General features: G+C 43.0%; 1 protein-coding gene across 1 annotated transcript; it reads left to right on the forward strand.

The window, feature by feature from the left end:
- Positions 1–23,891, forward strand: LOC102738176 (spectrin alpha chain, erythrocytic 1-like). The gene is made up of 20 exons (XM_081825358.1): positions 1–131; positions 632–769; positions 949–1,053; positions 2,116–2,324; positions 3,852–3,972; positions 4,521–4,642; positions 5,457–5,589; positions 9,519–9,617; positions 10,316–10,475; positions 11,027–11,103; positions 14,201–14,410; positions 16,545–16,841; positions 17,728–17,840; positions 18,970–18,987; positions 19,304–19,355; positions 20,410–20,597; positions 21,501–21,554; positions 21,931–22,077; positions 22,744–22,888; positions 23,431–23,891. Exons 1-20 carry the CDS (start codon positions 126–128, stop codon positions 23,554–23,556), a joined length of 2,520 nt encoding a protein of 839 aa, XP_081681484.1. The 5' UTR covers positions 1–125; the 3' UTR covers positions 23,557–23,891.
- The last annotated feature ends 78 nt before the right edge of the window (positions 23,892–23,969 follow it).

Genomic DNA, 23,969 nt, shown 5'->3' on the forward strand with positions numbered 1-23,969 from the left:
GAAAATACCTGAAGCACCAGGCTTTTGAAAATGAGGTCCAGGGCCGAGCTGAGGAGGTGGAGGGAGTCCTCAACTTGGGGAACTCTCTGATTGAGCGGGAGGCATGTGACGGCAATGAAGAGACCATGAAGGTAGGGGTTCTGCTCAGGATGGCTTGGGCTAAAGGCGCATGAGGAGAAGCCTCTTCTTCCTTCAGAGTTTCCATGGGTGGGGATATGGAGTGTGTTCTGTGGTTAGCGATCTTCCCTCTGACTGTCACACAAAGAAAGCAGGCAACCGTGTTGCTCAGACCTTATCACTTCTCTCAAACTCAGTACCTAGGACTCTGAGAAAGCTTTAGACCTAATTCTTAAGCATTGTCATGCTTGTTTGACATTTTCTATCCCTACTGCCAAGAGCTTTGGCTCTTTGGCACCAGTCCTCTGTAAGCAGCCCAGGACCCTTTCCTCAAACTTTGTTCCAACACCTCCTGTTTCCCAGATTAAGCATAACTGTTTAAAAATGTATGGCATTCAAGGGTTGGCAGATTTTGGCTAGTCCCTAACTCCTAGGCCCCTACAGTATCTCTTCAAGTTGTCACAGGACTCAGGATCCTAAAGATCATAGTGATCCCCAAATTTCTTTGGGTTAGGGTCAGCTGGAAGAGCTGGACAAACACTGGAACTACCTGCTTGAGAAAACAATTGACAAAGGACAGAAGCTCAACGAGGCGAGTCGCCAACAGAGGTTCAACACAGGCATCCAGGACTTTAAGTTCTGGCTCTCAGAGGTAATTGCACCCGGAATGATGGGGGCATGGGATCTTAATAACTAATTGCTAGGTAAATGGATTTATGCATGAACAATTTCCTTGACTTTCTTGGGAAAAGTTGGGGGATATGGTTGCTAATGTTCTCCTTAAAGACAGTTTTCATCTGGCAGCTTCATTGCATATTTCTTTATTCGCAGGCAGAGACCCTGCTGGCCATGAAAGATCAGGCCAGAGACTTGGCTTCAGCAGGAAACTTGCTCAAGAAACATCAGCTGTTGGAAACAGAGATGTTGGCCCGAGAGGTAAGCAGTGTTGGAGTCTCACTCCTCTGGGCAGAATGGAAATGCCTCTGACTTTCCTCTCTCATCTTAGGAGGCCATTTGAGAACACTTTCTTGCAAAACTGACCTTAGCGTTCTCAGCCAGCAGTCATTATACCAGGTCAAATCCATGAGCTGCAGAGCTGTGGCAATGGTCACTGCTAACCAATTATCATGAAACTACAGATTCTAAGGAAGAGGATCCAGGAAGAGGATCCTAAAGCTATCTTGTCTACCTTTTTAATGAGGCATACATCTAAACTCACTATCTTCCAAAGCTCATATTTGATCTGGCCTTTGAAAGAAAGTTTATTTTACATAATTACAGAGAGCAAAAAATATCAGAGGGGGATATCATGTGCAACGAAGTTGAACTGTATATACACTCTGGAAATTCTATGGAGAATTCCAGTTGCATTCCAATATCAAGCAGAAATGTGTTTTGGGAGCAGTGATAAACATGTTGGCAGGTATTGATTTCATCCTGGAGAATTTTATATTATCAGTTTTATTTGGTGGCAGAAATAGGCACAGAAAGGACAAGAAGTCAAAGGCTTTCTAAGTTCCAGAGCTTTAGGACCTGATGACATTCCCCATGACAATACTAGAAGGACAGTTAGAGTGAAAACAGGCAGAAGAGTCTGGGTGTGTTCTGGACATGGTCAGCCTAGGAATGTTATGGTAGAGTAGCTCTTCTTGAATACTTCTATCTATCAATCTGTGTCAGACTCAGGACTGTGAGGAAGACAGTCATGTTTGGAGACACACACTTACTCACACTCATTTTCCAGTTGGGAAGAGGAGGAAAAAACAAGGGAGAATACCAGAAGGCGAATGGGCAGTTTGAGTATTACAGTCATGTTACTCACATTGCTCTGATCTTGCCCCCATCTGAGCTGAGTTAAAAGAGCTTATCATCAGTTTGACTATCTTCAAAAACAGTCTATTTGACCCAGACTTTGAACCTGCACCAGTGGTGGTTAAAGTCCAGGGTCTACTTAATGCTTGTATCGTTCTGTTCACTGAGACCACCTCGGCTTTCTAGGATGCACTCAAGGACCTGAATGAGTTAGCTGCTGATCTGCTCTCCAGTGGGACTTTCAATGTTGACCAGATTGTGGAGGAAAGGGATAATGTCAACGAGCGCTTCCTGAATGTCCAGGACTTGGCAGCCACACACCATGAGAAACTCAAAGAGGCTTATGCCTTGTTCCAGTTCTTCCAGGACCTAGATGATGAGGAATCATGGATAGAGTATGTACAGTCAGCTCACACTGCACCAATAACCAAAGAGAATAGATGATCCACCAAACATGTTCCCATTTGGTGCTGAAATGAAATATGTAATTGTTTATTACAGTTGGTATTACTTCTTAACCATGCTTGCCTTAGCCTAAAGTTAACATTGGTTTTATTTTTCTCAAATTACCTCACTGTATGCAGGCAGAAGGGGACAGGCTTGGAGAAGTGGGGAGCAATTCACATACCTTCTGGGAATAAAATTAAGAAACCACATATGCTTGCTTGTTCTAGATAGTTCATAGAATGTGTAATGTCTGGATGAGACAGCTGGGCCTTTACAACTTACTCAACTGCTGAGATCCTTGTCATTTTTTTAAAAAAATATTGAAATTCTAGTTGGTTAACATACAAAAAAGAAACGTACAGTGCAACATTAGTTTCAGAAGTTGCATTCAGTGATTCATCACTTACATATAATACCCAGTGCTCATCGCAACAGGTGCCCTCCTTAATCCCCATCACCCACCTAGCCCATCCCCCACCCACCTACCTCCATCAACCCTCAGTGTGTTCTCTATCTTTAAGAGTCTCTTATGGTTTGCTTCCTTCTTTTTCTTTTTTTCCCCTTCTGCTATGTTGATCTGTTTTGTTTCTTAAATTCCACATCTGAGTGAAATCATATGGTGTTTGCCCTTCTTTGTCTGACTTATTTTGCTCAGCACAATACACTCTAGCTCCATCCTGGGAATCTAAGGTGCCACCGAACTGGACACAGGCCAGCATTACCCAGTACCTGCCAGGCTTTCATTACTAATTCTGTTTTTGTTGTAAAAAGTATGATTGGGAAAATCTTGGTAAATCAAATTATTTTCCCTACTTCCCATTTAACCTGCCTCACCGTGTTCCTCTTCTATAAGCCTGCTGATTCTCGCTGGTAATCAATGAATTAGAGGGAAGCCTTGTGCACCAGGCAGCAAGGAGGACATCTGGGAACGTCAGAAACAATGAGATAATATAATCTTGTCTGTGTAGTCTTTTACTATGCTTTGTGGTGGCGGTCAAACATTTTACGCTTGGAACTGATCCAACAGCCATGACTCCTGCAGTATCAGCTTTTTTTTAACCCATTCTACCTAAATTCATTATTGATATTAATAGACAAAAATAATGAAGGCCATATATGTACATAGGGTCATTTATATGTGTGTGCATATAATTTTCACATTTTTTGAAAGAGAAACATTAGTGCCTGTTTTTGAGCAAAGAAGAAAAGATACACAGGTAGGCAGACAAGGGAATGAATGGAAAGGCTGTCACAGCTGTGGGCATAGTGGGGACCAGTAGGTAATTTTCATTTGTATTGTCAGGAGTTTTGCAGAAAGCCTCTGGCACTAATTGTCTTTGTGGTTACTGACCCCCCAGTGTTCCAGAATTTACCACCTCCCCACCCCCAGCCACACACCCATTCTTAGAAAACCCTTGCTCTAGGGTGACCTGGAATATCTAAACTATGTTTTCCGTTTCCTTCCTTGGTCCCAGGGAGAAGTTGTTACGCGTGAGCTCCCAGGACTATGGGAGGGACCTTCAGGGGGTGCAGAATTTGCTGAAGAAGCACAAGCGCTTAGAGGGGGAGCTGGTGGCCCACGAACCCACCATCCAGGTAGGAAGAGTTGAGATCTGTGGATCAGTAGGGTGATGCTACCTACCTACCACAATGGGGAGGTGGCATGCAGAGCCACAGGGAGCTAGGCACAGAGCCTACAGGCATTCTTCCCTCCTCTGCATGTTGTCTTCTATGAATAGAAGGAATCTGCTCAGGGACTATGCTTTTCCCCGGAAGGGACACTTTCAATACCGCAGACACAATTGTTGGTGATTAGGGTGCAGTCTGGGACATCTGGAAAAGCTGTACTTGAGCTGAGTCGCAGGGAAGAAGACAGCTCTGCATTACACTATGACCATGAATAATCCAGAAAGCAGATCATGGAGCATAGCCTGGTAGAAGCACCGAGGTTGCACAAGGGGACATTTAGTGTGATGGACCTGACTGCAGGTGTCTTCATTCTCCCAAGATTTTCAAGACCACCCCAAGTACCATGGGGTTTATAAATGATGTGGAGGGTGGGAAGGGCTGGATACCTTGCCAGGGAACTCTGACTAAATGGGGAGAGTCTGTGGGGTAAGGTGACATGGGTGTGTGTTCTTCAGAGTGTGCTGGATGCGGCAGACAGGCTGGGAGATAGGGCTGCTGTGGGACAAGAGGAGATCCAGGAACGGCTGACTCATTTTTTTCAACACTGGGAGGAGCTCAAAGAGTTGGCGGCAGCTCGGTGAGTCGGGGATAGGAAGCCCAGCTATCTTCCTGGGTTGTTGGTGTTCGGCTTAGTGTTGGCTGCTCTCCCCAACTCCCCATCTCTATTTATCATCGAAGTCCCTGCTCAGATGCCAGTCTGCCACGCAGCTTGCCCCCACTGACCCCAGGGAGAGGTGAGGAGGCTGCCACCTCTGTGGTCTGAACACACCTCTGCTCCCATGCTTTCTTGCAACCGTCCTTTATCATTGTTGGCCTCATGCGCCAATGCTTCACACCAGGTCATGCCCCTAGGTCTGTTTTACTTTGTACGACACCCCCCCAGGCTTAGTGCTGTGAGCAGCCCCTAGGAATGAAAGAACGAGGGGATATATTTTCTCCCTGATAGCCATACAGCCAGTGAGAACCCTGCAGCCAGATAGCCAAACAGAATAATTTCTGCCTGTGATTCCATACCTGTTGGTGGTAGGAAGACATGTCTTTCTGGGGAATACTAGGAAACTTCTAGCACTGCAGGTGTCTTCACTGTATAAGAGGAACCACGGTGCTCTGAGTAGAAGGAGACATACTTCACTGATGCTGTCCTCCAACTCTGACGTCTGGGCCCTCGTGTTCGGACAAGGCTCCCTTCCCCCAGCAAAGATTCCCAGAGAGCAGATGATGCCACAAAACGGAACTTCTGGGGCCAGGGCCTCCCCGGTTCACAGGAGCTCAGGTCGGGTTGTTCCGTGGCCCAGTCCCACTGCAGCTGCCTCGTGCGGCCAAGCTATGTGCGGTGCTCCCCTGGGTCCTGCTGTCTTCTCATCTTCACTGGGGCTCACCGCCTGTTGCAGAGGGCGTCACCTGGAGGAATCCCTGGAGTACTTGGAATTCATGCAGAATGCGGAGGAGGAGGAAGCTTGGATCAGTGAAAAGGAAGCTATGGTTGCCCGAGGGGGCTCTGGAGACACACTGGCCATGACTCAGGTGAGCCACAGTCTGACTGACTGAGATCTCCGCTTTGATTTGAATCTTTTCTTATGTAGTCAACACTTTCATCTATGAAAAGAATCTTTCTCCTCATGGGAGAAAGAGATGATGGAAATATGGATACTCCTGCCAGTTTTAAATATGAAAAATCAAGGTCCGATGATGTAACTTGCCCAAGATCATGGGATCAATCAGGTGTGAAGGTGGGACTCAAAGCTCAATCTCATGATTTGTAGTCTGTCTGTGACTTCAAGTCATCATGGTTACAGGCCTTCCCTCGTAGGGTTAGGTTTTCTAAAGATTCCCTCAAATCAGTTACACTGAATTGGAAAGATTGTTATGCTCGGGCATTGGTTATGGTTTCTAGAAAATATAATTTTAGCAGGGCTACCTGGCAGGTGGACCAGTTCCACAATTTACAGACATACTTTTAAATACAGTATAGAGTGTACCAATAAAGAAATGAACAAGTGGTCCATGTAATCTCTAGTTAATATGGACTTTTAGAGCTTTTGAGAGAGTGATCATAAGAAAATAATGTTCTTGGGACCTTGAGATGTGTGCCTACTAGTCTTAAAACTTAGGGATTTACCAAGAATTCTCTGTGGAGATTAATTGACTCTTACGTGATGAAATAAGGAAAGGCTTACATGGGCAAGAGAAAGCTTAAGATCTGCATAGCGCACAATTCACGCTACCAACCCCTTTCCTTTGAAAAGCCTTTTGGGACGTGTGCACACATGGGACACATTTAAGTGGTTTAAGGTTTCATCCCAAACACTCCCAAAAGCTTCCCTTTTTTAAATGAAACCTTGGGTTTTGAGAATTGTGGATACACATGCAGCTGTAAGAATGTAGGGAGGTCCCATGTACCACCTACCCAGGTTTCTCTAGTGGTGACACAGACCCCAACGCAGTCAGGATGCAGTATATCACCCCCAACCCGTTTACAGAACACCGTCTTCCCTTCGGGCCCCACCCCCTCCTTAGTCCCAGGCAACCGCCAATCTGTTCCACGCCTCTACGATTTTTGACATTTCGAGAATGATGTATAAATGAGCTCATACAGTATGTCCCTTTTGGGGGTTGGCTTCTCACTCAGCATATAGTTGTCTGGTGATTCATTCAGGTTGTGTGCATGTCGTTGTTACTGCTGGGTAGTATTTCATGGGATGGATGTGTCAGTTTAATCACTCACCTGTTGAAGAGTATCTGGGTTGTTTCCACGTTTGAGCCGTTCTGAGTAAAGCTGCATTTAATATTCATGCAGAGGCTTTCACGTAAACATGAGTCTTCATTCCTCAGGAATAAACGTCCAGGAGTCCAATAGCTGGGCCATAGGATAACGGCATATTTGGTTTTGTAAAATCAGTTAAATAGATAAAAATGTAAAAGTGCCAAACTGTTCCCAGAGTGGCTCTACCATGTTACACACTTGCCAGCCAGGTGTGAGTGATCCCGACTTTCTCCCCATCCTTGCCAGGATTTGGTGCCATCACCATCTTTATTTTAGGCAGTCTGATAGGAGTGCAGGATATCTCATAGTGGTTTTAATGTGTGTCGCCCTTACGGCTGATTTTTTATGTGCTTATTTGCCGTCTGTATATTTTCTTCAGTGAAATGTCTCTTCACCTCTTTTGCCCATTTTTCTGATAAGAATGTTTGATTGTTTGCTTTAACTGTTTTAACTGTAAAAATACATTTTTATGTATTTAACTTTCTGTGCTTTGTGTCAAATCTAAAAACATTTTGCCTAGCCCTGAATCCTGAAGATCTTCTCCTATGTCTTCTTCCAAAAGTTGAGAGCTTTACATTTTAATTTTAAGTCCACAATCCACGTAGAGCTCACTGTTGTCTAGAGCTACAGTGTGGTTCATCTTTTTGCGCGTGAAGGTCCAGTGGCTCCAACGCTTTGTTCCGCAGCGCCCCCTACGGTCAGCGCGCGGCTTTCACACCTGCCCACGGCTATAACTGATGGGTGGTTTTTGTAGACAACATGGAGTTGGGTCCGATTTTTAAGCCCATTCTGCCAATCCTAATCTTTCAATAGGAATTTGTAGACCATCACATTCAAAGGCCCATTTTAGTGAGAAGTTCTTGCACTAACATATAAATTCCAGGAAAAGATGTTATGAGCTTTATTGCTAATACTCCTCACTATTACCTTAAGATATCTATCTACCTAGCCCTTCTTTTTTTTTTTTTTAAAGATTTTATTTATTTATTTGAGACAGAGAGAATGAGAGAGAGAGAGAGCACATGAGAGGGGGGAGGGTCAGAGGGAGAAGCAGGCTCCCCGCTGAGCAGGGAGCCTGATGCAGGACTCGATCCAGGGACTCCAGGATCATGACCTGAGCCGAAGGCAGTCGCTCAACCAACTGAGCCACCCAGGCGCCCTACCTAGCCCTTCTATGTCATCTTTCATGAAGAAAAAATTGACTTTCTGAGTTTTTGGTTTCCTGACCCCATATAGATTGGCTAATATAAGAAAAGAGAGTTGTTTACCTATTGTTGAATTTCAATTTTCTTCCTGTGATCTCATCTTTTCCCTTTGTTTAATATATAAGAAGAGATGATTCTGATCAACTTCTTGCAATTATGAGATACATTAGATGTATTTAAAATATGTTTTAAGCTTTTGGCCTTACCAACTTTTAATACAACATTAAGGAGGCTAGTTAGGAATATATTTGAAAAAGGGATACCTAGATTTTATTTAAAGGAAACTTGTGTTTGATGAGCTTCTGAGGTATCCAAGGGGAAGCACAGAAAAGAGATTGGAAACAGAAGGTGACAATGTTGAAGAGACTTTATTTCATGCGTTATGTGTATGTGAAAACACGGCTAAATCAGTCTATTTTATATGGTGGATCATGTGTCCAATCTCCATGTAAGGTTTCTGCATCAAGATGAAATATAATACAGTCATACAAGATCATGTAGCCCATCTTGTATTTAAAGAAATAATCATCTTATTTTAATGCCTAAGAACACGATGTATCAGTAATTCTTATATTTTCAAAATGTGGTGGTTAAAAGTATGATAGTCGCACAAAATCTGTTTCTTCCTTGGCCCGGGTTAGTAAGCAATGTAAAAGGAAAAGTGGATGGGGTGCCTTTGTGACGAGAGGAGGCAAGGACAGCAGAGGCAGCCCAGGCCCTTGAGGTTGGGGGTGGCGGCGGGCAGAGCTGCCTGGTCTCCAGAACACTCAGGAGAATATAGAGAAGGAGGAGACACACTGCTCCTGGGCTTCATCCTCACTCCATTCTCCATCCTTCCAGCAGCAGGTAGGCACAGAGAAGTTTAAGACTGAGATTCAAAACAGCTCAGTGTTCTCTTTAGCTGCCTTTAGGTCAGTTCTTTAAAAAAAAAAAAAAAAAAGATTTTATTTATTTATTTGAGAGAGAGAGCATGAGTAGGGGGAGGGGCAGAGGGAGAAGCAGACCCCCTGCTGAGCAGGGAGAGGACCCTGGGATCATGACCTGAGCCAAAGGCAGACGCTTAACCGACTGAGCCACCCAGGTGTCCCTAAGTCAGTTCTTAGTATAAGATGATACTTATTATCTTTCTGTTAGATACAATGTTTCATGGAACTATATAAATTTCAAAATGGAGGAATTCTTATATTTTACCTTGACCAACACTCTCATTCTAAAGTCCAGAAAAGCCTAAGTTCACATAGTAAGTTAGGAAGAATATCACTGTATTCCTTTGTCTCTTTCTTTTCTGGTAAGATTTCCCTTTTGGCAAATGAAGAGCTTCAGGAGAGGCATTTAGTGGCTCTGTGCAGGAAGAAGTGGATGCTCCCCTACTCTGCCAGTGTAGCTGAATCATCCTTGTGGGTAGCATCAATGGGAGTCAGAACGGGGGTGGGATAGATTGTCCAGGCTTGGATGTGTTGATTCTCACTGACTCATTTATGTAGAGCTTGCTAAAGAAGCATGAAACATTGGAAAATGACTTTGCTGTCCATGAGACCCGAGTGCAAGATATATGTGCTCAAGGAGAAGACATCTTGAATAAGGTGAGCAACTCAGGGATTCCAGGCCAAGCTCATTTTCCAAAAGGGATTGGTTCAAATATAGAATCATGAGCAGTGCTAAAATTCACACATTGAATTTTCATACTCTCTGACTAGCTATGTTGTTTTTGTTCTGAGTAAATAATTATTTGTTCAGTTGCTGCTTTTTATAAATTCTTTTTTCAGGTTCTTATAGATATACCCTGCAGATTTCCTTAAATCCTTTGCTGACCCTCCTACTCATTGTGTGCAGAACATGGCATTTATAAAGATGTTATGGCATGCTTTGGTTATAGAGTATTGTAAAAATGTAAATAAATTTCTTTGTATGCCTCTAGGGAGGAGGATCAGACTGAAACCTCTTTGTGACTTGAAAATCATTCTTTTATTTAAATGCTTGTTTTTACAAATCCTCACTGATTAAGTGCTATACAAAGAGCCTTGAACAGAGGGGACTTCAACTATGAAGGCCTTACTTATGTGGACAAACGCGAGAAGATCTTCCAAATGGTAGAGTGGAAATAACCATCCCAGGCATGGATGAAAAATAAGATAAATGCACTAGACCCAGAGGAGAGTAGTTACTTATTTGGAATGAGAGAGATGACTCCTTTTTATCATACTAAAGAATTTCAACTTCTAGTTCTGGACATCCACCCATATATCTGTCTCTTCTTCTCCCCTTTACCTTGGTGTTGCAGGAGAAAATTCAGCACAAGAAGATTTCTGCCAAGATAGAGTCTCTGAAAGAAAAGATCCCTTCTCTTTCCAGCACGATAAATGCTTGGAAGTCACAACTGGAAGAGGATTATGCCTTTCAGCAGTTTAACTGGAAGGCTGATGTGGTGGAGGCCTGGATAGGTATGACGTGTGAAGACCAGGGGAAATACTGGTAAATTCCATTGATAGAAAGGTTCTGGGATTTTCTCACTTCCCATGGAAGAGAGATACTCCCTCCTTATCCACTCTTACCCTTTCTGGACACAATTACACACACATGCCCCAGAAAACATGCTGATGGGTGACTGAGAACCAGAATTCCAGAAAACACATTTTAGGGGAATTGGTGGTTTCATCGGTGATATTTAAAAGGGCAGAGCCATGGCAAAACATTCTAAAAAATAAACAGTGTGTTCGATTACTTCTAAATTATGTCTAATCTGCAATTTTACTCTGTTTTCCAAAACACTCACAAGTTCCCTTGGCCCTAGCTCTGTTCCAGTCAGTTCTATGCTGCATAAGTCCAGAGAAACCATCCATCACCCCTACTGCTCCCATATTCCAATAAATGATCCACTCCCAGAGTCAGGAGGCTCTCTTGTGCCATAGAGTAAATATTTCTTTTTTTCCTTATCAAGGCCGATTCAAGAGCAACTACTTTTCCCCTCTAATCAATCATCTTTGCTCTCTAGCTGAAAAAGAAGAAAGTCTGAAGACCAATGGCAATTGTACAGACCTCGCTGCCTCCCTCACTCTCCTGGCAAAGCAGGTGAGAACAGGACTGCCCCTGGGCAGGTGCCAGGCACGTCCATGGCCCACATACACAGAAGCTGAACACTAGGATTATCCCATTCCCCAATTCTGTGGTTTTCTTGTCTGTAGGATCTGCTTTTTTCCCTTCCCATTTGGTAACTTGCTAGTTTTTTCTCCCTCTCCCTCCCACCAGTCTTGCTGCTGCTAAGTGAGCATCATTTTTATTAGAGAACCAACTTTGGGTTTTTATTTTTCTTTGTATTTCTTATAATCTTTGTATTATATCCCATTAATATCTTTTTATATCTTTATCATTTTATTTTATTTGGGATTAACTTATTTTTTAAAACATTTCATAGGGTAAATATTTAGATCATCAAATATTTAGACATTCTCCTTTTTTTAGCATTTTGATGTAAGGATATAAATTTCCCTCTAAGCAGAGCTTTAGCTGCACCTCACAATTTCATATGTTACTTCTGTTAGTATCACTCAAATAAAATGTTTCTGTTGTTTCTAATTTCTTATTTAACCTATTTGTTATTCCATAGTGTATTTTGCTGAATTTCCAAACACTTGGGAGTTTTCTCATTATCCTTTTTGATATTTATAGCTAGTTTAATTCCACTTTGTTTTAAAAACACATTCTATATTATTCTAGAAGCTTGATTTACATCCAGCAAATGGTACGTTTTGGTGAATAGTCTATTTACAGTTGAAAAGAATGTGCATTTTTTTAAAGATTTTATTTATTTATTTGAGAGAGAAAGTAAGGGAGCACAAGCAGGGGGAATGGCTGAGGAAGAGGGAGAAACAGGCTTCCCACTGAGCAGGGATCCCGATCCAAGAACTCTGGGATCATGACCTGAACTGAAGGCAGACGCTTAACCAACAGAGCCACCCAGGTGCCCCAAAAAGAATGTGTATTTTACAGTGGTTTATATTACCTGTCAGATTTGGGTTGTTAATCGTGTTGTTTAAATACTTTGTAATTTTTATATATTTTGAAGTTAGGTACAAAGGTGTGTTGACATTTAGAATTATAAATCATCTTGATGAATTGATACTTTTAATTATGAAATGTTCTTTCTAATAACATTTCTTGATTTAAAGTCTTTTTCATATACTAGAGTACCAGGTTTTTTGTTTGTTTGTTTTGTTTTGTGTTTCAAGTGTATATCTATTTCCATCCTTTAATTTTTTTCTTTCTTTACATTTACGTCTTTATATTTTATATTTTTATTGTTGATTTGATATATTTATACACTGCAAAGTGATTACCATTGTAGAACTATCTGACACCTCCATCCTATCATGTAATTACCACTTCTTTTTTGTGTTGAGAACATTTCAGATCTACTCTCTTAAAAAGTTTCAAGTATATAATACAGTATTATTAGTTGTAATCATCTTGCTGTCCATTAGTGTCCCAGAATCAGTCATTCTTTTAGTTGGAAGTTTGTATCCTTTGACCACTTTCTCCTCATTTCCCCCACCCTCCAGCCCTTAGCAACCACCAGTCTACTGTGTTTCTCTGTTTGACTCTTCTAGATTCCACTCGTGAGTGATAGCAAATGGCATTTGTCTTTCTCCGTCTGACTTACTTCATTTAACATGTGCTCTCAAGTTTCATACAAATTGTCACAAATGGCAGGATTTCCTTCTATTTCATGGCTGAATAATATTCCATTTTACATACACACACACACACACACACACACATGCATCACATCTTCATCTGTTCATTTGTTGATGGACACTCAAGTTGTTTCCATATCTTGGCTAATGTGAATGATGTTGCAATGAATATGGAAATGTGGAGTGTCTTTATGTTTTAGATTATGTCTCCTAAAATTTCACAGTTGAGTATTGTTTATTTATCTAATTAGATCATTTTGTTGCAATAGTGAGTCCACTTACATTTAAAATAATGTAACTCGTGAATTTTGATTTAAAGTTATAATTTAACACTTCCACCCCCCCCTCCCCCATCCAACCCCTACTTTTGGCCAGGGACTGAAATGATTCAAGACATAATCTTTTTTTTTTTTTTTTGAGGACTTGCCTTTTTCAGTTGGCTTTTACTCCTAGGGCCTTTCAAGGGTTCAACTAAATCCCTTTCGTTGGAGCTACTCCTCTTTGTGTCCTCAACTCAGCACTGTGAGGCTATTGAGGAGTCTACTTAGCATCTCTATTTGCTACTGTTTTTCTGCTTGGCTTCTGGGACTCCTGTCCTATAGAGTTTAGGAACCCCTAGATGCCTTGAGGGGAAAGCAGGTAGATGATTGAACGAACTTTTCTGCAGTTCTTTTTCCACAGCTGCTCAAATCCTGGCTGCCTGGTTTCCCAGAAACTGTCTCTTTGATTTCATGAGATTATCAAGAGCTCTGAGCAGCTGCTTTCCCCTCAGTCTCTTAGCCTGTGCAGCCCACATGTCATAGGGAAAGGTGACAGAGAATATTACTCTGATTTTACTACTATTTCACCTCTCTAGAGTTTTGATTCTTGAGGTGTAGTGACCTGAGTTGCATTCTGATCTCTTTCAAACAGCTGATACTTTGTACTTTTATCCAGCAATTAAAGTTGTTCTCAAAGGCAGAATTGGTCAAATACAAGCCACCCTGTAAAGCTGGAAGTGTAGTATCCAGAATTTTGTGATTTTGGTATCAACAACACACACACACACTGTGTAACTGTCCCTGTTGTTAGTGTGTGTACTTCCAGGATCTCTAGTATGCACTGCTGCTAATCAGTACACAAAATATAACAGGGGATGTAAAAGAGTCTTAGAAAGGATGTGAGCTGTAGGAAGCATTTAGTCTTGACTCAAAAAATGAAGATCATATCATGCTCCATTATTCCCTTAATATTAATTATATACCTAACTTAAGCTCTGATTGTGAAACATGCATCCACCAGAACTTAGCCATAATTCCAACCACAAATATTCACTTAAATCTCTAAGTTATGTTTCCTTTTGCTTGGTCCTCACTCTATTTCTTTCCTAGACCTTATCTTGTCCATGATAAAAATGTGGTGGAACCCAGGTGTGAATGGTCCCTGGGAACCTACATTGTTTTTCCGTTCACAGCTTCTCTTTGGGTCTTCCCCAGGACACTCTGGATGCCAGTCTGCAGAGCTTCCAGCAAGACAGACTGTCAGAGATAACTGACCTAAAGGACCAACTGGTGGCTGCTCAGCACAGACAGACCAAAGCCATTGAGGAGCGCCATGATGCTCTGCTGAGGCTCTGGGAACAGCTGCTGGAAGCTTCTGCAGCCCACAGAGAGAAGTTGCTAGAGAAGCAGCTGCCCCTACAGCAGGTAAAAGAAAAAAGCCACGATTAGGCCTCAATTATCTGTATATTAGTCATGGAATCCAGAAATGGATTCCACTGGAACTCCTGTTTGGATAAACTATAGACATTAGAGTAAGTGCATGGAAAGGAGCAGGAGGGCATTCTTATTGAACAGGAAGTAATCAGGGTTTTTTAAGACTGATTTGTCAGTTATGCAGCGGACTTGAGATGGATGCCAGGCACATGTAATAAAAGGACAAAAAGGCGGATGGTCCTGGTGGATGGAAAAACTAAGCTGGCAGGACTTACGCTTTTCTCTAACCAAATAAAAGGAGCACTCGCTAAGAAACACTCGAGTTCTCATCCTGTGTTGACCTTACCTAGCTGAGAGATGTCACTTCACATCTCTGAGCCTTGATTCTTTCATTTATGAAATACGATCATGTTACCACTGTCTCCTGCTGGTCTGCATGATGATGATTGAGAGAGATAATGGATCTGAAAATGCGGTGCATGCCACTAAGTTCTATATAGGCTTAAGTGATGAAAATGTTCTTTCTAGTGGTGGCTGTGAAGGTACTGGATGTTGATCATAAAAAATATCAATAATAAAAGGAAATCAGGATGCTGAGTGAAGACTATAAGAAGTATTATACCAGGCAGCAAGTGAAGGTGGGCGATTAGGGGAATTAGGAGACAAACACACAGATAAAAATCAGTCAGTCTGGATGCTTAGCTAATTACTGAAGGGCTTGTTACCTACAGAAATAGTCTTAAGTGAAAAATTAGATCAATTTATGGGCAACTTTACACACATATATGCATTCTACATAGAAAGACACTTTACCTTCTGATTCTGTTTTGCTTAACTTTCAAACTGCAAAGAGGTTTGTTATTTGATTTCCTGATTATAAAATCTTTGTAAAATACTCAGATGATCCATAATGTTACAAAAGTAATATGAAGTACTTTGCAGGTTTTTATGTCTTTCCTGTGTGGGAGCCATATCAACTTTCTCTATACTGGTCTATTTTAGCAAAAAGATTGCTGAAGTGAGTACAGGGTAAGATGTAATGGTGTAATACCTTTGTAGTCCCTCTTCCATTTGAGCCAATTTTCTCCTCTTTAATCTCCACCTTTGGGAACAAAAACTCATTTTTATATTTGCCTCAGATAAATCTCTTGGGAAATACAAACTGCTTACCCTAAATCTATGATGTGTTTTAAATCTAAAACTGTTTTTGGGGGCGCCTGGGTGGCTCAGTCATTAGGCGTCTGTCTGCCTTTGGCTCAAGTCATGGTCCCAGGGTCATGGGATCGAGCCCCACATCGGGCTCCCTGCTCGGCGGGAAGCCTGCTTCTCCCTCTCCCACTCACCCCTGCTTGTGTTCCCTCTCTCACTGTGTCTCTGTCAGATAAGTAAATAAAATCTTAAAAAAAATAAAAAATAAAACTATTTTTGCTCACCTACTGTTTGGAACCATCCATACTATTTTTCTTGTTCAGAAATGCTGACAATTCAGTCATTCAGAGCATCTGGATAACTCCAGACAGTAACATAGGGATAAGGCTACAGATTAGAGGGTAGGAACTGGGTTGAGCCCTGAACACATTTTAGAAGGAAGGCAGAAAAAGGACTCGGTACAGACAAAGACACCAGAGAGGCGTGGTGTGCAGAAGAGCAGAGGAGAGAAAGAAGGAGCAAACAGGGAATGGGAGAGACGGGCCTATCCCATCAATGATCTGTGGATTCAGTGATTCACGCATTCATTCACTTAACACCTACTTCTGTATGTTTACCAGGTGCCGGGAAGAACTAGGGCTCCAACTTCAGAATAAGAAATCATGAAATCTTATCACTGAAAATGGCCCTTGCTTCATTTGGACTCTTAGCACTAAAAAAACCCTAGGAGTCCTTCAGCCTCTTTGTAGATGACAGATTTGACTAGTTTCACACCAGGGGGCCAGGACCTGGGCTGGTGCCTCAAATGCACCTGCCTGCCCACTGATTTCATGTCCTCGGTGGTTTCAGTTCTGCCCTCTTGGAGTGCTGACCCTGAAAATATTTGAATATGGTCTTTTTCTTTTTTTAGTCCTCAGTCTTCTCTTTTGCTGAGGGGCTTTATCGGGAAAGATGGAGGTGACTTTTTTCTCTGTAGGCTGAAGAGCTGTTCATGGAATTTGCACACAAGGCTTCCGCTTTCAACCACTGGTGTGAGAACACCGAGGAGGACCTGTCGGAACCTGTGCACTGTGTCTCCCTGAACGAGATCCGGCAGCTGCAGAAGGACCACGAGGCCTTCTTGGCCTCCTTGGCCGGGGCCCAATCTGACTTCAACGATCTCCTAGAGCTAGACCAGCAGATTAAGGCCTTAAACGTGCCCTCCAGCCCTTACACCTGGTTAACGATGGAGGTGCTAGAGAAGTTCTGGAAGCACCTGTCTGATGTCATCAAGGTAATGAAGACTTCCTTCCACGGTGGTGAGCATGGCCACCTAACTTATCATACAAGTTGGGGGGACTTTTGAGAAAGAAAGGACACAGTTAATAACTATGTTGGGACAGCAGTCATGAACCGGAGCTGGCTAAGGAAATGTTAGAAATATAGTCACAGTGGGTATAGTCCTACGCCCCGGAATTCAGACCCTCTCATGCCTCTGGGTGTTGAACAATGATTCAAGGAAGCAAACACGGGCTCCAGGAGGTGGCTCTAAACATGAGATTTGAAAGTTCATGAGGTTTGTATATAAGTTCACAGTCTATAGATTTCCCCCCATTTTATACCTACCTCCGAAGTGCCTTTTTAATATGTTTGTGTATAATTTTTATCTGTCTATAATGATATTCATCATAGAAACTATGGAAAATATTAAAAAGGTTCACAAAGAAGAATTTCACCAAAATATCACCAATTTTATTTTATTTTTTAAAAAATATCTTATTTATTTATTTGTCAGAGAAAGAGAGAGCGAGCGAGCACAAGCAGGGGGAGCGGCAGCTCGTTACTGCTTTTCCTTTTAAGGCTGCTTTTATGTTCATTTAAGTGAAGATTTCACCTAGAAAAAAATGAGAAGAGGACGATTTGCCTTTATTACTAGCTTATTTGTCACTGGGCTTGGTCTTAGAGACACCTGCAAGTACTTTCAGGCATGACGGGAGCTTCCTTCCCCTTTGGAGGCAGGAGAGGTGGGCAGGAGGAAGTAGAAGCACGTAGCACATGCTTCTGGGAAATAGGTTAGACTGGGAGGAGGGGAGCTGCGCAGCTGAGCCCCAGAACCAGCTATTTTCCTGCAAAGAAAGGTCTTCAGTGTTCACTCCACTATCTGTGATTTGGGGTTTTAGGAACGGGAGCAGGAGCAACAAAGGGAAGAGGCGAGACAGGTCAAGAACTTTGAGATGCGCCAGGAGTTTGAGCAGAATGCCAGTGCCTTCCTTCAGTGGATCTTGGAGACCAGGTACGCAGCGCTGCCTCCAAACCCATGATCCCTGCGTCCCCACAGGGATGCAATACATATCTGAAGGGAGCAGGAGGGGGCCCTACAGCATTTATGTTGTTCTAAAATCACCATATCCTGTCTGTGCTTTTCATCTGGAATTGATGGTTTTCTAAATCAATCCTTGCAAAATCAAGAAACGAGAATGTCACACCACTGCCCATTGTCTACATGTCCATATTCTCTCCTAGGTAACTCTCATTTTTTTCCCCTGTTGCCTGTAATTAAAGTCTAAAATAACACAGTCCCTTATGTTTGCACTTTACAAAGTGCTTCTATACCCACTACCTCCCTTACCTCTTCCTGCGACCTTGAAAAGTGTACAGAGCAGATGTGATTACTCTGTCTCCAAGTGTGGAATGAAGCTCAGTAGACAAATGGACTTGCTCAAGGTCACATGGGTATTTATTGTCATGACCAAAGGCAGAGCCTACTGTGAAACTAGGAAGCTGTCACGCTGCCTGACCATGAAGCTGTGGTGAGAATCGGTGAGATACTCCACGCTAATTGCTTTTGTTAAAGGCAGAATGTCTTATACATGAAAATAGCATTTGTCACATCTTCCAGGGCAAATGACCTGGAAAAGGAGACCTGGAGGGTTGTAATCCATTAGAATAAATGTCAAAGTCAGCAGACAGTATCCAGTAGGTGGGTCAGAAATGTGGGCTTTTGAGAGTTAAAGGGGTGGTTTAGACAATCCGTGATATATACTGTTTCTACAAACCCAACAAGGAAAACCAGACAACGAGCAAAAGGAAATCCTGTGTCACAGCTAAAAGTTATCTGGCAGAAGGCAGAGGAAGCACAGTTCATCCTCCTCTGCCTCTGGTTTTGTCCCTCATCCCCTGGCAGGGTGTGCCCAACACTGAGCTCATCACCTGACACCCGAGCTCTTCGTCCTAAGACAGCAGGTGTACACAGGATCTGAGCTCCTCCGAGAGGGAGAGACTCTGGGAGCAGTGTGAAACGGTTCCTGTTAGATTTGGAATATTCCATAAATCTAGGGAAAGACGATCATTGAAGTAATTTGTATTAATGTGTGATATCTCTTTTCTCTCGTCTGATTCCTGTTCTGGAACTGCATGCCCAGGGCTTATTTTCTGGACGGGTCAGTATTTTATGTTATTATGTTTGTTTTGTTTTTAGGTTAAGGGTATATTTGAGAGTAAGAACCAGGAGGAAGGTACAGAAGCCTTCTCGTAGATATAGAAGAATGAGGGCAGACCTTCCTTCTCTTCTTATCTGTCTAGCAACTTGCCAATTGACAGAAGGGTTTGGTTTCATGAAACTCTAGTGTGAAAATTCGTTTCAGAGAACCCATATAATAGACATAGAAGTAGAGAAATGTAGGGTGTTGAAATCAGTCTGGATGAAATATTGACCTCTGATATTATGAATAACATTTCTCTCTGGTTCTTAACTAGGTCTTTGCTCAAAGAAACAGGAACTCTGGAATCCCAGCTGGAAGCAAATAAAGTAAGTAACGTTTGCTTATTAGCTGAGGATATTGCCAGAATTACAAGGAGTGCAAGGAAAGCGCCTTAAAGGCAACCCTAGTGGTACTTTTAAGTAAACTCCCCAGCCTGAAGGTCAAGAACTTCAGGGTCTAGTCCCAACCCTGCCAGCAACTTGCATTCTAGCTGTTGACCGCCGCTCCATGGGCACAGCCATCAGTTTACTTCAGTAACCTCAATTTCTGTGTCATTACAATAGAGCTCATAATACCTGCGTCACAGAGTCGCTGTGATAATTAAGAAAGAAAACAGGTGCAGGAGCCATCATCATTTGAAATCATTTGCTAATATACTTAAATCCAGATGATCTTTCAACAGTTGAGTGAAGCAATGGGCTAGAACAGTGTTTCTTAACCTTATTTTCATTATTGCCCCACCTCAAGGAGAACATTTAATTAATTAAATCTAATTAGTCCCTAATGAAAGAACTTCAGTAATAAAGAGGAAGATGTTGTCAGGTGGGACTGATCTCTGGAAGGTCACAGGCATTTGTACCTTGTAATACATTTAGTGTCTCGGCCCACCCCCATCCTCAGAACCCATTCACTCCTCCCTTACTCAGGAGAAAGCATGGCCTGGATGCAGGCGGTTGGCATCGAATGTGCCTGGAGGACAGGTGCATCCTGTGGAAGTCTGCTGGCGTGGCCGCAGGGGAGCCGGCTGGAGCTCAGCCACAATCCCCAGCGTGGATAACTCGTGGTGCCGATCTCTGGGAGCCAGCCATGCAGGCATCCTGGGAATGCTCCTCCTCTCCTCTGCAGCATGTAACTACTAACTCTTGACCAGAATGACCAAGGTCACATCACCTAACCTTCCCACCGTCACATAAGTGAGGAATACGGAAGTGGATTTCCTGAACAGTTCATTTTTCATAGAGGACAAGAAGAGTCCTGAGAATAATTAAAAAGGAGCAACTAGGGGAAATACAAACTCATCAGCTTCTTATCTTCTCTACCATCCCTTGGTTTGGAGCTGGTACCCTGCATGACTGCCTCTCTCCTTCTTGTCCTTTCTAGCGGAAGCAGAAGGAGATCCAGGCCATGAAGCGCCAGCTGACCAAGATCGAGGATCTGGGAGACAGCTTGGAAGAGGCTCTGGTCCTGGACATCAAGTATAGCACCATCGGGCTGGCCCAGCAGTGGGACCAACTTCACCAGCTGGGCATGCGGATGCAGCACAACCTGGAACAACAGATCCAAGCCAAGTACTGCAGACCCATGACCAGGGCTGGGCAGGGTGTGCGTGGGATTAGGTGTCAGAACTTAGCCCCAGGGGCTAGAGTTTGGGTTACTGGATAAAAGAGCTCCTTCAGAGGTAGTACCCACATCATCTCTGGAATCAAAATGCTCTTTCTCTCTCTTTTCTGTCCCACATAATGACTATTCCTTTTTATTTGGGAGTCTGTTATGAAACAGGAGACCATGCTCCCATCCCGATGAAGCTATTCACCACCCAGTTCTCAGGGTCCCTTCACCATCTTATGCAATCTCTTCAGGAAGTCATCCCTTTTGTAAAAGTTCCTCTCAAATGTCTAGAATGCAAGAAATATTCAAGGTGTAGAGCCAGAAGAGCAGAATTCACTTGTTTTTTTCTAAATAAATTAATTATATCAAAGCAGCTTTAGGTCTTGGTAATAATGGCAGCATTATTGTCTAGATGGGGGATTGGCAAACTTTTCCTATAAAGAGACTGATCATAAATGTGTCAGCCGTGGTGAGTCATGTGGCCTCTGTTGTAACTACTCACTCGCTGTCATAGAGAGAACGGGCAATTGACAGCCCACAAATTCATGAGTGTGTCCATGTTTCAATAAAATTCTATTTGTGAACACCGGAATTTGAATTTCAAGCAATTTTTATGTTTAAGGAAACACTTCCTCTTTTGATTATTTTCAACCACATAAAGAGGTAAAAGCCGTTCATAGCCCATTAAACTGTACAAAAGCAAGTGGCAGACTAGATTTGGCCCATGGGCTATAGTTTGCCAACCCCTGAATCGGATGACCTGAGCAGCATAACATCCACTAACATCCCTCTTTATTCCACATGGCATGTCTTCCGCTATTTTCCTGTTTTATTTCATGGGCTAATCATGTTTTCCTTTTCAGAGACACCATAGGTGTGAGTGAAGAGACACTAAAGGAGTTTAGCACAACCTATAAGTGAGTATGACTTCATAGTTGATCGGTTCTTTGTTTTCCAACCCATTCAGAATGAATCTCCAAATAGCTAATTTTTTCCCCTCAGTGTTGGCATGGTAGGATCTTAAATGAAGATCTAGATCTGTTAATTAGCTTCAAGGCACGGCTTTTAATATGTCTATGAGCTTCCTGAAAATACATTTCTCTCATGCTCAACATTTTACTGTCTTTGCTCCATTCACTGGGTTAAAAATAGTTCAGAAACAGAGGCAAGCTCCCCACTTGGTTTTCTGATGACCTGTGACATGTTAAAGCCTCAGTTGACCCAACAAGAACTGTTCTTTTCTGTTCTAATCTGGTTCTGTATTGAACTTGACAAAATGTTTTTGTTCTCCAGACATTTTGATGAGAATCTGACAGGGCGCTTGAGCCACAAAGATTTCCGGTCCTGCTTGAGAGGGCTCAATTATTACTTGCCCATGGTGGAGGAGGATGAACGTGAGCCCAAGTTTGAGAAGTTCCTGGATGTCGTTGATCCGGGGAGGTAGGAAGAAGACCAAGGGCCAGACCATCGTAGGGAATGGGGTTTAGAGAAACAGGCACAGAGAGTAAAATGATCCATAAAACATGAAACCAATTCCTCTTGAGAATAGGAAGATACAGACTACCGTAAGTGAATTGGGCAGGTTTTGGTGCCCTTGCAGGATTAGCTCAGAAGTTCATGGCACCAACTCCAACTCAGGCACAGTCTCTGTAATTTGCTCAATTCCTGGTTTCCGTCTGACCTATGAATCTCAGCTCGTCCTGAGAATGGACCTTGAAAGAAGAATCCTTCCATGTGTATAAGGTCCTAAGGGGACCTGGATGATTTGGAGGCCGACTGATGGGAGTGGGGTTGTATGCTTGTGGGGATGGAGTACAGTCATGGAGGGATCCCGTCACTGTTAGGGACGAAATCTTTCTAATGCCAAGGATGACAGAAGACCAGAAACAGAGGTCTTCAACTCAACTTGAAAAGCTTGAAGTGCCTGGGGACAGGTGCTGATGGAGACTCCCAGACTGTGTGGAGAGTCCGGCCAGAGGGCTCATGTGGGCAGGGAGGCTGGGGCTTGGGAAGCAGCGTTTACTTCGCTGCAAGGGCGTGAGGAGTGGGGTCAATGTAGAGGTCACAGCCCACAGTCTCAGAGAGGGGAGCCCATTTCTCCCACAGGAAGGGCTATATCTCCCTGGAGGACTACACCTCATTCCTGATCGACAAGGAGTCAGAGAACATCAAGTCCAGTGATGAAATCGAGAATGCTTTCCAAGCCCTGGCAGAGGGCAAGGCCTATATTACCAAAGAGGACATGAAGCAGGTCAGATTCCAGTTGCGTCTAGCGTCACTGTGCTCTCATGGCAATCCACAGTGTGCTTGTCTCAGGTCTGGCTGCCCACCATTGGCAACTACCCTTCCCACCCACCTTTTTTTTTTTTTTTTTGGCTCAGACATTGTCCTGCACAAGTTACCACTTGCTTTGCTTGCCACTTCATTTTGTGTTGTCCCAGCTTGAAAATTATAGTCATTCTCTAATGACCATACGGGTCAATTCCAAATCTGAAAATCAATTTTTAAGGCTATTTCTTTTCCCATTTCTTGAATAACCCAAATTTAGGGAATGGGATAAAGTGTGTAGTCCAAGTGAGATGAGACTCCTCAGGTAAGGACTGAGTTGAAGAGATGAGCTGGTCTTACTCATTAGAAATTACAAACTTCTGAGAAGGTCTATGATGGGAACAGGGCTGGCTGCTGCTTCCCCATTTCTCTGCCCCCTGGGTCCCGGGTTCGGGGCCTACTGCCAGCCCCAAGGAGCTGCTATTTTTAAGCCCTGTGACTGTATCTCTCTCTGTTGTGTTTCAGGCCCTAACCCCAGAACAGGTGCAGTTCTGTGCCTCGCACATGCAGCAGTATGTGGACCCACGTGGCCGAAGTCACCTCGCTGGCTATGACTATGTGGGTTTCACCAACTCCTTCTTTGGCAACTGATAAGCAGCTCTTCCTGGATCATAGAAAATCTTGGTGTGGTGGGAAGGTACTGGGGGAGGAAGGGGACAGCAAGTATGGGGGAGGGGGGAGATAGTTGTGTGTGTGTGTGTGTGTTTATTACACTTATTAGAGCACCTGGAAAAGTCTCAGCTTGGGGGATATAAGGCATTCACAGAACTGGGGGAAAGGAAGCATCACAGGCTTATTTTGTATACAACCTGTCACTACCCAGGGGCCAAGCTCTCTATTTTTTATTTGTTGGATTCTACACATCTATATTACTTTGTTTTGCTTTGATTTTAGAATAAAATATTTCCTTTTTTTAAAAAAGTTCATTTTTTAAATGTTTTTTTTTTAAGATTTTATTTGAGAGAGAGAATGAGAGAGGGAGAGAGCGCATGAGAGGGGGGAGG

The sequence above is a fragment of the Leptonychotes weddellii genome, chromosome 6, assembly GCF_054177405.1.
Source record: "Leptonychotes weddellii isolate Sample4059 chromosome 6, ASM5417740v2, whole genome shotgun sequence".
Lineage (NCBI taxonomy): Eukaryota > Metazoa > Chordata > Mammalia > Carnivora > Phocidae > Leptonychotes > Leptonychotes weddellii.